Source organism: Pan troglodytes, chromosome 1 (genome assembly GCF_028858775.2).
Source record: "Pan troglodytes isolate AG18354 chromosome 1, NHGRI_mPanTro3-v2.0_pri, whole genome shotgun sequence".
NCBI classification, from domain to species: domain Eukaryota; kingdom Metazoa; phylum Chordata; class Mammalia; order Primates; family Hominidae; genus Pan; species Pan troglodytes.
In genome coordinates, this window is record NC_072398.2 from 130,933,283 (window position 1) to 130,947,135 (window position 13,853).

At 37.8% G+C, this 13,853-nt stretch overlaps 1 protein-coding gene across 13 annotated transcripts in view; it reads left to right on the forward strand.

Annotated features, from left to right (window-relative positions):
• Nucleotides 1-13,853, forward strand: part of DBT (dihydrolipoamide branched chain transacylase E2) — an 83,550-nt gene that overhangs the window by 20,186 nt on the left and 49,511 nt on the right. For 11 of the 13 annotated variants that reach the window (XR_010146581.1, XR_008548326.2, XR_010146582.1 and 8 more), the window contains 2 exon segments: nucleotides 5,071-5,194; nucleotides 10,410-10,485. Coding sequence is in view for 4 of the 13 variants with exons in the window: in XM_009425207.5 (XP_009423482.1) it covers nucleotides 5,071-5,194; nucleotides 10,410-10,485 (200 nt within the window). In the remaining 9 variants the exon portion in view is untranslated. 13 annotated transcript variants of the gene reach the window in all.

Sequence of the window (13,853 nt, forward strand, 5' to 3'; positions counted from 1 at the left end):
CTAATTTTTTATTTTATTTATTATTATTTTTGAGACAGGTTCTTGCTCTGTTGCCCAGGCTGGAGTGTGGTGGCATGATCTTGGCTCACTGCAGTCTTGACCTCCTGGGCTCAAGTGGTCCTCCTTCCTCAGCCTCCCAAGTAGCTGGGACTACAGGCATTCACCACCACAGCCAGCTAATTATTCTGATTTTTAGTAGACAAAGTCTCACTGCGTTGCCCAGTATGGTCTTGAACTCCTGGGCTCCAGTGATCCTTCTGCTTTGGACTCCCAAAATGTTGGGATTATGGGCATGAGTCACTGCACCTGGCTGAATTATTTTTAAAATCAAGGAAAGACCTATTTTAGTCAAATAATTGCATTAAGACTTAGACTACACGTATAGTTGTTCAACCAGGATGTATTTGAGAATGAAAATGGTGTTATTAATAATTTCCTTGAATCACTAGAGGTGAATTGGGTGTCACCTCAGGCAAATTGGTACAGATGGTCCCCATAGAATTAGGTGTCTTTAGTATTGTTCATAGATGAATTGAGAATTGCTTCAAATATAAAATATATAAAACTGATAATTCCATAAGCATGCCTTTTTAAAATTGGAGGTTTAAAGCCTTATGCTTAATTTACTAGTCTAGCTGGGTGTGGTGGCTCACACCTGTAATCCTAGCATTCTGGGAGACTGAGACAAGAGGATTGCTTCAGCCCAGGAGTTTAAGACCATCCTGGGCAAAAAAGTGAGACCTTGTCTTTATTTTATCATTATTATTATTATTATTTGAGATGGGATTACAGGCATGAGCCACTGCACCCAGCCGACCCTGTCTTTGAAGAAAATTAAAAAATATAATTTACTAGTTTAATCGTCTGTTTCTAGAAAAAAAATTTAGAATTCTAGCTTGAAAAATTATTTCTTCTCCTCTTTCCTGTTGCCTGTTAATCCATCTATTCAGCAACTTCACAGTGTTTTCAGCCTTCTCCTCAGAGCCATTCAATTACTATTATATTAATCATATACTGCCTATGGTACTTTTGTTGCTTTTTTTCTTTTTCTACTATTAATTACCTCAGTCAGGAGCCTGTTGCTTTGTGTCTCAAATACTATACAGTACTCTCCCCTTCTTATCTGTGGTCTCAGTTACCCATGATCTACTGTAGTCTGAAAATAGGTGACCACAGTACAGTAAGATATTTTGAGAGAGAGACCACATTCACAAAACCTTTATTACAGTATATTATTATAATTTTTCTATTTTATTATCAGTTATTATTATTACTGTCTTACTGTGTCTGATTTATAAATTAAACTTTATCATAGGTATGTGTGTATAGGAAAAACATGGTATATGTAGAATATGTAGGATTCAGTACTGTCCATGGTTTTAGGCACCTACCGGGGGATCTTGAACGTGTCCGCTGCACATAAGGAGATAAGAGAGGAATACGGTAATAGTTCTTTTTTAAAAAAAATCCTTTTTTGATAATTTTGGTATGTAATAGTTTCTTGACTTCTCCCTTTCTCTCCAGATTTTATCTGTTATAATCTATTCAATAAACCACTACTAATTTCCTAATCCTTTTTCTTCAATAACCCATAATGTATGAGTTCAAACTCCTTATACTGACATTATAGTCATCAACCATTTCCTCCTTGAGCTGTTTCCATTGCTCTCTTTTATACCTTTGGTCAAGCCAAATCAAGCTGCTCAATGTCCCAGCAGATATGCTAAGTCAATTTCTGCTGTAGTTTATTTATGCTGTTTCCTCTGCCTTAAAAGTGCCCTTCTGCTCTTTTATTATGTATGCTTATTATGCACAGTGCAGCTTAAATCTTCCTCCAAGAAGCCTTCCCAGGTCATACTAACGTGAAAAAAAGCCCACCAGACCCCTCTACTTAAACTCCTTTTTTTTTTTTTGAGATAGAATTTTGCTCTTGTTGCCTAGGCTGGAGTGCAATGAGATTACAGGCATGAACCACTGTGCCCGGCCTGCTTAAACTCCTTTATCACGTACTGCCTATGCCTCTTTTTTTTTTTTTCGTAAACCTATGGACTATATTAAAGAAGCCTATGCCTCTTATTACAAAAAGTTAGAGCATGCATGTCCATGCTTGAGTGTGTTTGTATGTGTGTTTATTTTCTCACATACGTTGTAAACTCTTTAAAATTAGGGATTATTTCTCCTATTTCTAGGGTCTTTGACATCAAATTTATTTAGCTTCAGAGCTCGATTGTTCCACTTATTTGCTGTGTGACCTTGGACAAATTACTTCACCTTTCCCATCAGTTTCCCGTGTGTTGAAGAGGGCTAACGTGTATGTTCCACAGGGAAATTGTAAATATAAAGATGATGTCTGGGCCGGGCACCATGGCTCATGCCTGTAATCCTAGTACTTTGAGAGGCCAAGGTGGGCGGATTGCCTGAGCTGAGGAGTTCGAGAGCACCCTGGGCAACATAATGAAACCCCGTCTCTACTAAAATACAAAAAAAAAAAGTTTAGCTGGACATGATGGCACATGCCTGTAGTCCCAGCTACTTGGGAGGCTGAGGCACGAGAATCGCATGAACCTGGGAGGGGGAGGTTGCAGTAAGCTGAGATCGTGCCACTGCACTCCAGCCTGGGTGACAGAGTGAAACTCCATCTCAAAAAAAAAAAAAAAAAGATGATGTCTAAAAAGACTATTTTTCTTTTTTTTTTTGGAGACAAGGTCTCTCTGTCACCTAGGCTGAAGTGCAGTGGTGTGATCTTGGCTCATTGCAACCTCCGCCTCCCAGGTTCAAGTGATTCTTGTGCCTCAGCCTCCCAAGTAGCTGGGACTATGTGTGCCACCATGTCCAGCTAATTTTTGTATTTTTAGTAGAGAGGGGGTCTCGTCATGTTGGCCAGGCTGGTCTCAAACTCTTGACCTCAAGCAATCCACTCACCTCAGCCTCCCGAAGTGATGGGATTACAGGCCAGAGCCACCATGCCTGGCCCGTCTGAAAAGAAAGTACTCAGCACATGGGAGGCACTCAATAAATGTTAAGCTTGGTGGTTTATGCTGCCCCAACCCATGAATAGTTCAATAGGAGTTGTGTTGTTGTTGAAGGTAAGACCTTCTAGTAGTTTAATTTTCTTTCAAATGTTTTACAAATATGAACAATTTTATTTAAATTAAGGTGAATCTATATACTTCAAAACTTTCCTTTATTGTCCCTAAGTTTTATGTCTGATGAAACAGAGGTTGATTCACTCCTTTGATTTTATTGTTGACCAAGAGTCAGGATTATGGGAGCTGAAGGAGAAAGCAAGGACAAACAAAATGGAAATGTTTGGGAAAGAGAATTCTTTTATTGTCTTCTGGTTTTAAGTTATCAATTTTAATTATTTTAGTTAGGCTTTATATTTCCTGAATATTAATGTTAGTAAAAATAAAATGTTGATATTATAAAGACTAGTCGATTTAGGGTGATCTCTAAAGTTAAGATGAATGATTTAAGATTATTTATGTTTTAGGAAAGGGATCTTCAGTTTTTCTTTGCCTTCAGAAATCAGTAATAGCTTGAAATTTAAAGTAAAAAAATAAGAATTTAAATGTATTGTTCTTGTCAGTAAACCAAACTTTTACTTTTATATTTGCTATCAGAAAAAAACAAAAATTCTAGTTTATAAATATGTATTAAAACATGACTGTACTATATGATGTTTATTATAACATAGCCTTTAAAAGTTAAGAGCTAATCACCACTAATGTACATGATTTTTTTTTTAAAGTAAAAGTGACTCTGTTACATACATGAAAAAGTTTCACTTATCAGTATTCTTATACTAAGAAGGTTAGAAATTTCTGCAGAGAAGTAAGCTCAGGGCTTTAAAATTAAATAAGTAAATAAATTCTGTAGTTTATGTTTACAGTATGATGTAGTTAAGTATTAATAGCATTGAAATTTTTTTTTTTTTTTTTTTTTTTTTTTGAGATGAAGTCTTGCTCTGTCACCAGGCTGGAGTGCAGTGGCTCGATCTCAGCTCACTGCAACCTCTGCCTCCCGCATTCAAGCAATTCTCCTGCCTCAGCCTCCCAAGTAGCTGGGACTACAGGCGCATGCCACCATGCCCAGCTAATTCTTTTGTATTGTTAGTAGAGACAGGGTTTCACCATATCGGCCAGGCTGGTCTCTTTAACTCCTTACCTCGTGATCTGCCCACCTTGGCCTCCCAAAGTGCTGGGATTACAGGCGTGAGCCACCGCGCCTGGCCTAATGGCATTGAAATATTAACTTTCCAAATAAGATATTATGGCCGGGCATGGTGGCTCGCACCTGTAATTCTAGCACTTTGGGAGGCTGAGGTGGGAGGATTGCTTGAGCTCAGGACTTCAAGTCCAGCCTGGGCAACATACTGAGACCTTGTCTCTACAAATAATAAACAAAATTAATTGGGTGGGGTAGCATGCGCCTGTGGTCCCAGATACTTGGAAGGCTGAGGCAGGAGGACCCCTTGAGCCTAGAAGGTCAAGGCTTCAGTGAACTGTGATCGCACCACTGCACTCCAGCCTGGGCAACGGAGTGAGACCCTGTCTCAAATACACACACACACACACACACACACACAATACCTTTCAGACACTTAGGTTTTGATATATAGAGTTGAATACATTTGGGCCTACTTATTTCTATAAGAGATTTTAAAATAATATTATACTAAGGTACTATGTAAAATAGTTAATTCTAAAGAGTCATCTATAAGTTACTATAAGTAAACTTTGGGGTATCATACTATACAAGTTTTTCATTGTTTTTAGATGCTAACTATTACTTTAGAATTCTTTAGTAGTTTTAGTTCAGGAAGTCCAATGACTTAAGCATACCTATAAGCTGAGGTATTTATACAGAATACACTGTTAAAATGTCTTTACTTTCAGAAGGAATTTTGGGTAAGGATCATAAATGTAACAAATCTAAATCTAAGGATATAATATTTCTATTGTGACAATGGTTCTACTTTTAGAATGGAATTGAAATTCAATTTATACTTAGAGATAAGCCGGTATGGTTGTTTATAAATGCTTCTACTTTTTGTTTTCTCATCTGTAGATTTGTGTTCGCTATTTTCAAACTTGTGGTAATGTTCATGTTTTGAAGCCAAATTATGTGTGTTTCTTTGGTTATCCTTCATTCAAGTATAGTCATCCACATCACTTCCTGAAAACAACTGCTGGTAAGTATGATTTCAAAATAACGTGTATAAAATAATGTTTTGTACCTCATTCAGTAATATTTTTTAGTAGTTGATTGAGACTTTTTAAACAAAAAAAAGTTGACTCTGTATTTCTAGCCAGGCCCTTCCCATCTCCCCACATTTTTCCAGTTCTCACTTTCTTTTTTCTCATCCCTCTCTTTTACATACTTTCCTTAACACTGGCACCCCTTTTTAAAAAAAATTTTTTTTAGAGACAGGATCTCAGTTGCCCAGATTGGAGTGCAGTGGTGTAATCACAGCTCACTATAACCTGAACTCCTGGGCTCAAGTGATCCTTCTGCCTCAGCTTCTCAAAGAGCTGGGATTACAGGCATTAACTTATCTCGCCCAGCACTTGTGTGTCTTTATAATATTGGGAATGGGTTGTTTGGGCCATCTATTTATCATCTGGCTCATGTAAGTGCAATAGTCAGCATGGATATGACTTTCTCAGTCAAGGTAAATTGTTGACTTAATAGAGGTGTCTTTGTGTTGGCATACACATTGTGGTATTGTTTGTTGAAAGAAGCACTTAATCTGTCACGTGAACATGGTGTGATGAAACCAGCCTGATTTAGTACTAAATAGAAAGTTCCCTGACTTTCACCATTTACTTACTTTTTCCCCAGCTTTTTCTACCCTCTGTAAAGAACTTGAAGGATTAAGTATTAGATTTGGCAAGGGCACAAGAACTGTTTTTTTTCCTGATGTTCTATTTAGAACCCTGATAAAGAACCCTAGACTTTTGTTACACTATTAAGTTTTTGACAGATACATGGGAGCTTAGTTTGTGCTGGGAATGAAAAATGGGGGAATTCCAGGCAGACCCCAAGTCAGCCTTTCCATGCTCTTTTTTTTTTTTTTTTTTTGAGCTCTGTTGCTCAGGCTGGAGTGCAGTGGCACAATCATAGCTCACTGTAACCTCAAACTCATGGGCTCAAATGATCCTCCTGCCTCAACCTCCTGAGTAGCTGGGACTACAGGTGTGCATCACTACACCTGGCTAATTTATTTATTTATCAGGGTGTTGTCACAGTGCCCAGGCTGGTCTAAAACTCCTGGATTCAAGAGATCCTCCTGCCTCTGCCTCCCGAAGGGCTGGGATTACAGGCATGAGCCCTGCACCGGCCTTCCATGCCTTTTCTTTTGCTTTCTTTCTTTTTTTTTTTTTTTTTTTTTTTTGAGACAGGGTCTCGCCTCTCAAAGTGATGGGATTACAGGTGTGAGCTACTGTTCCCAGCCATCTTCCATGGTTTTTCTATGTCATCCTCCACTATAGCCTAAGATATGTAAACTTTACCTTCACTACTTTTACAAAAATTCCCATTTTTTAAAGTTGATCTTTTTTTGTTACTTCCCAGAGAAAACAGAGGTCATTCAAGTAAATACTTCAACTTCCTGGTCCAGTCTGTAAACACTTAGGAACTTTGGGTTGCTGGATACACCAGTTCCAGGCTACTTGGATTCCTGGTCTACAAATTACTAGCAGTGTAACTTTAAGCAAGTTTCACCATCTGGGAAATGGGAGTAATCATAGTATTTAGCTAATTGTATTCTTGTGAGAATTCATTCATTCAACAATTAATATTTATTGATCACCTGTGTTCCAAGGCACTGCTCTAGGTGCTTGGGATATATCAGTACACAAAACAAAGATCCTTATACTTGGGTGGATTAAATAAATTAGAATATATAAAGTACTTACATACTCTAATACTGCTTAGATATACTAATACTGCTTACATATACTAATACTGCTTTCTCTGGATACTTATTAAGGTTTCTCTTCTTCTGCTTCTCTTTTAAACTTCAGTTTTTCATAGGATCCCATCCTTTGCCCTCTCTTCTTGTACTACATCTACACACATGCCTTCAACTCTCACCTCATTGAAGACTTCTGAATCTGTAGCTGTAGCTCACATCTCTCACCAACTCCATTCCAATGTCCCCAAAACTCAGTCTTCTACAAATCTCTTTTCCTTCTGATATTTCCTAACTCAGTAAGTCATTAAGCTAGACTAGCCTAGCTTAACCATTGATATGAGACCCTGCCTCTACAAAAATTTTTTAAAAGTCAGCTGAGCATGGTGGTCCACACCTGTAGTCCCAGCCACTCAGGAGTCTGAGGTAGGAGGATCACCTGAGCCCCAGAGTTTGAGGCTGCAGTGAGCTGTGATCATGCCACTGCCCTCCAGCCTGGGCAACAGAGTTAGGCCGTGTGTAAGAAGAAGAGAAAAGAAGAGAAGAGAAGAGAAGAAGGAGGAAGAGAAGGAGAAGGAAGGAAGGGGAGGGGAAATAAAAGAAAAAAGAAGAAGAGAAGGAGGAGGAGGAAGAGGAGGAAGGGACGGGACTGGAAGGGACGTGATGAGACAGGACGGGAAGGGATGGGGAGGGGAGGGGAGGGGAGGGAAGCTAGAAACCTAGAGCCATCAGGAGGGAGGGAAGAATCAAGGAAAGGAAGGGAGGAAAGGAAGTGAGGGAAGGAAGGGAGGAAAGGAAGCGAGGGAGGAAGGAGGGAAGGAAGGAAGCGAGGGAGGAAGGAGGGAAAGAAGGAAGGAGGGAAGGAAGGAAGGAAACCTAGAGTTATCTTGAGGGAGGGAGGGAGGAAGGAAAGCTAGAAACCTGGAGTCATCCTGACTCTAGTCTCACATCAAATTGATTATCAAAACCTATTAATTTTACATCTTACATTTTTCTTAAATCTGTCTTCTTTTCAAATGGCTTTGAAAAGTATATAAATATATAAATCACATACTTCTGTGCTGGGCAGAGTGGCTCACATCTGTAATCCCAGCACTTTGGGAAGCTGAGGCAGGAGGCTTGCTTGAGGCCAGGAGTTCAAGAGCAGCCTGGGCCACAAAAAAGTGAGACCTCACCTCTACAAAAAATTTTTTTAAATTACTTGGGTGTGGTGGTATGGACTTGTAGTCAGCTGCTAGTCCTAGCTGAGGTGGGAGGATCACTTGAGCCCAGGAACTTGAAGTTATCATGAGCTGATTGTGCCACTGCACTCCAGCCTGGCCAACAGAGTGAGACCCTGTCTCTAAAAAAATAATAAATTAATAAATTCTATACTTCTGCTTCTTACCTGAAGTAGCCTCCTGCTTCCCCTGCCTTGTTTTGCCTCTGCCACCCACTCCCCGACCCCATCTACCACACTCCTGCCAGATAAATTTTTTCCTAAACTTATAGACCTAAAGTTGCAGATCTGATATTATAAATAGGATTCCATATCAGTTAATTACTGCTGAGTAACAAACAATCCCACAACTTAGTGGCTTAAAGCAACAAGGACTGATCATTTCTCAGGATTCTGCAGGTTGGCTGGGTGATTTCCTTGCTGGTTACGCCCAGGCTCCCTAATATGGCTGTATTCAGCTAGAGGATCATATGGGCTGGAAAGTCCAAGATGGTCTCACTCATGTGTCTGACCATTCATGCTGGGTTTCCGATGGGGCAGCTCATTTCTCCTTTTCCTGATGTCTCATCCTCCAGTAGACTAGATCAACTTCCTTGCATGAGGATTTTAGGGCAGCATTCCAAAAGGGAGAAGGGAGAAGCTGTGCGGACTTTTGAGGCCTAGCCTCATGAACCTTCACACTTCACTTCTGTTATATTCTATTTGTCAAAGCAAGTCACAGCCCAGCACAGATTTAAGAACTGGTGAAATAGACTCTGCCTCCTGGTGGGAACAGCTGCAAAGAATTTATGACCATGTTAATTTACCACTGGGTCCTGATCACCTTTAGGATGAAGTTCAAATATTTTAGCATGGTACACAAAGTCTTTTAAGTCTGGGCTGATTTCTTGCCACATACCGCATCTTCAGCTATAGAGAACTGTTTGTTCTTTAACCTTGCCATGAACCATCACATTTTCATGCTCTTGCTGTTCCTTGCATATTGCTTTGTATAGAGGTGCCATAGTATATTTTCTTGTTTTTGTGTTACTTAGATTGATTTCCAGTTCTTCATTATGACCCTATAGTAACCATTTTTTAGCAAGTGGAATTACTTATGGAATCAAGAATGTTGATTTAAAAAAAATTTTTTTTAATGCTTTTGATTGTTAATGCTAAACCATTCAGAAAGTTGCCAGGTTATACTCCAATCAGCAAGCTGTGAGAGGACCCAACTTGCTAGAGAGGAAGTAAGAGGTACCTAATACCTCCATAACCAAAATGTATTTTGTATTTTTTATTACTAATTTAACTCCTCATATTTAAGAAAATTTTACAACCCTAATTAATTTGTTATATGTTTTATAAGCAAATATGGTTAACAGCAGTCTAAAGATACAGGAGCATTCCTGAATAGGTTCAGAGCCATTTGTTAACCTGGAAAAGTGGGAGGGTCCATACGTGCTTTCAAATGATCAGAAATACTTTTCTCTTTTGAGAATAATTACCATACAGTATCATTGGCATCTAAGTATTACAAAGAGGGTATAGAAGCTGGGTGTGGTGGGTGGTCCCAGCTTCCTCAGGAGATGGAGGGAGGAGGATTGCTTGAGCCCAGGAGTTTGAGGCTGTAGTATGCATTTATGCACCTGTGAATGTCTACTGTATTCCAGCCTGGGGAACACAGTGAGACTCTGTCTCCAAAAAAAAAAAAGGAAGGATGGGTAGAAATTTGAAAAGGGGTAGAAAATGGAAAGAGGAAAGAGACGACTTAGGGATAAGGTGGCAGAACATAAGTTTGGACAAACAAGTTTCCATCAAGTTTGCTAGATGTAGAACTGCCTGATTTTTAGCCATTAAGAATGAGAAAGAATAGTTATATACATTCAAAAGAAATCTGTTCATGTTATTATAGTTTCATAACTTAAAACAAGGATATCTAGCTGGGTCTCTCTTTGTATATCTTTGTTCTACTTTCTATTCATTACATTGTTTCAAAATTTAATTAATTTGTTAGTAGGGCCTTTTATAGCCTTATAACAGACCATTTTGGAAGTTAGAAAATTAAGTTCTGTGGCAGTGCCAGTAAGTCTGTGTTGTAAAATAATTTATTTAAATCTCTAATGGTTATGAATAATGGTTATGCTCTTAAAAATTATAAAATGCTGTTTTTCTGTCTGTAAGATGGAAGAATTTCTGCCTCTGCCTGAGAACATTCTCTAATTTTAGATGTGAAAGTATATATTAGTAATATGTTACATACTTAATGAGATCATTTCTCATTTGTCTTTGAAGCTCTCCGTGGACAGGTTGTTCAGTTCAAGCTCTCAGACATTGGAGAAGGGATTAGAGAAGTAACTGTTAAAGAATGGTAAGTGAATCTGAAAAAAGCTCTTAAGTAAATTTAAAAATAATTTGAGTAAAAATAACTTTTTATTTTTATTTATTTAATGGATAGTGGGAATCCATTTAAATTGAGAAACATCTTTATAAACACATAATGCATTTTTAAAAGCAATAAGGTAGAATTACCTTGTGTTGATGATATAGTGGTGAAGGACTTTGTCATACATCAAGGTACTTTATTCAGTGTGATTTAAAACTGTCAGGTAGTCTAAGCTCTCTTCACTGTTATGAAAATGACTTTAGTAAGAATGTAAGTATGTTTGACTTACCATTACCTGATACAGTTTACTTGTATGTTTAGAAGAGATGAAAATATTTTACCAAAAGTCATGAATCAAAAAATAAATTTTGAAACATTAAAAAATTGTCCAAAAAAGGGCCTGAAACAGACAAAAGCCTTTCATCCTCTACCCCATTTTTTTCTTTCACCTTCTGGAAAAATAGAAACACCTCTGGGTACCGAACTCAGTTTTAGAGGTTTTTAGAAGTGGCAGTTAACATGAGTAAATAGATTACTTCCCACCTTAGATTTATACCATTGAAGATCCTTTTAAGAATCTGGTTCAACCACCTGAACATTCTTTTCTTGTACTTATTATTATTGCTTTGTAAGTTAGAAGAGAACTGTAATAACATAAACATACCTTATGGTTATGTCTCTGGTGGCACTGTGGGATTATGGAAAGAGCAATGGACTTCAAATCAGAAGAGTCTGACCTAGAAACTTATTAGCTGTCCTACCTGTGACTCACTTGGTCTCTGAATGTGTCATATGAGGATAATAGTACTTGCTCTGCCAACCTCTGGAGTGTTGAAAGGATCAAAATAATGTCATGTATAAGAAATGCATTTGATAATACCTTCTTTTCAAGACCAAGACAGTAGTAAAAAATCTTTAAAGATTTTTGACTTTTTTTTTTTTTTTGGTAGAGATGAGGTCTTACTATGTTGACCATACTGGTCTTGAACTCTTGGCCTCAAGTGATCTTCCCACCTGGGCCTTCCGAAGTGTTGGATTACAGGCATGAGCCACTGCACCCAGCTTTTTTTGATTGTTTTAAAAAAACATTTGTTAATTTCTACCTCTTATTCTCTAGACCCATATGCTTAGTATAGGGCTTACAGCTCTTGGAAGGGGAAATAATTTTATTCCTAATAAAATTCTAAAAGCTCTTTTAATGAGAAACTAATCATTTGATTAGTTTTTCAGAAGTTCTTTAAGAAATATTAAGAGCTTTCTTGAATTCTGTTTTTTTTTCCTAACTTCATATTGTGAAAAGTAAAGTAGAGGTTCCTCTTCAAAGACTTTCTTCCTCATTTAATTAGGAATAAATAGTAACTTCTCTTAGAAGCAAAATTTATTCAAAGACCTGTGCTAACATTCTTAAATATCTGCTAGCCGTGATAAAGAAATCAATGTACTTTATGTTCTTAGCTCCTACAATTTAGCCTAAAAATTTGCCCTGGCATGCTTACACTGGTCCAAGCAAGCATTAGGTCGTAGGCTGTTCCTCTTCCTTATCTGAAGGTGTTTTTACCTTTCTCAGCATTCCACAAGTTACTTCCTCCTTCCTTTGTTCTCCTCTACCTTTGCCTCTTTTAAAAAGTGCTAAGTTGCTAGCCAATCAAGACAAATACAGAATGTGAGGTCCCATTCCAGCCAATGGAAATTGGACACAGCAGTAGGTTGGATGCGTCAGGTTATAAATGACCCTGTCTCCTTTGTTCCATGTACTCTTGTGGCAAAACTGCTGGTGAGTGTACTTTTTCTGCAGGAAGTAAAAATGGCCTTGCTGAGTAAATTAAATTTATGTTCAACTGCTATTTCTTTACGGCACTGAGGAACAAGCATTTCAAACAATATCCATAAATAACTTAAGGAAAAAATATGTATTGTGTTGCACTTGGTAAAATGCTAAAGGGCAGAATTCTGTTCTATAAAATGAAGCCTGAGAATAGAAATTTGAATATGTAAGGAAGCATAATTTAACAGAAGGTAGTGTGGTTTGGGGTAAGGGTAAATAAAACCTCATTCTTAGAATTTGTGGGTGCATATGTATGGAAAAAGAAAAAAATATTTAAATTTCACAAATCCTTTGACAAACTTCTAAAACAAGTTTAGATGTTATGTGTGCTTTTGTCTTAAAGTCTATTTTGTCTGATAGTATAGCCACTCTAGCTTGCTTGCTTTCTTTTTTTTTCCTTTTTTTGAGGGACAGGGTCTTGCTTTGTAGCCCAGGCTGGTCTCAAACTCCTGAGATTACAGGTGAGCCATCACACCTGGCCTTGTGTGACATATCTTTTTCAATCCTTTTACTTTTTACCATTTGTGTTGTTGAATTTAAATTATATTTCTTAGCATATAGTTGGAACGTTTTTTTAGAATCTATTCTGCCAATCTTTGCCTTTTTATTGGAGTATGTAAACTTTTTACTGTATATTTTAAAGTTATTTTCTTTGTGGTTGCCCTGAGGATTACAATTAACATGTTAATTTAAAACACTATAATTTGGATTAGTAGAAACTTAATATCAATAGAATACAAAGACTTTGCTCCAATATAGCTCTATTGTCTCTTCCTTCCTTTTGCTATTTCTGTCATATGTATTCCTGTTTTTCTTTTTTAGAATTATCATTCCTTTAGCCTGGCATGGTGGCACAGGCCTGTAGTGTCAGCTACTTGGGAGGCTGAGGTGAGAGGATGGCTTGAGCCCAGGATGCAGAGGTTGCAGTGAGCCGAGATTGCACCACTGCACTCCAGTCTGGGCAACCAGAGCAACACCCTGTCTCAAAAAACAAAACAAAACAAATAATTATCATTCCACATTGAAAGTATTCCATTTTTAAACATCATAAAGCACATCAACACAGTTTTATAAGTATTGCCTTAATGTGGTTGTCTTATAAATCAGATAGGATTTTTTTTAAAGTTACAAACAAAAAGTTACAAATAAAACAAAATACAGATGTGGCCAGGTGTGATGGCTCATGCCTGTTATCCCAACACTTTGGGAGGCCAAGATGGGAGGACCGCTTGAGGCCAGGAGTTCCAGACTAGCCTGGGCAACATAGCAAGACCCTGTCTCTACCAACAACAACAACAACAACAACAACATCAACAACCCAGATGCTCCTTGACTTATGATGGGGATAAGTCATAAACCCATCAAAACTAAAATGTCTTAAGTTGAAAATGCATTTAATATACCCAATCTATCAAACATCATAGTTTAGCCTAGCCTACCTTAAACATGCTCAAAACGCTTACCTTAGCCCACATTTGGGCAAAGTCATCTAATACAAAGTCCATTTTATAAAGAACTGTTGAATATC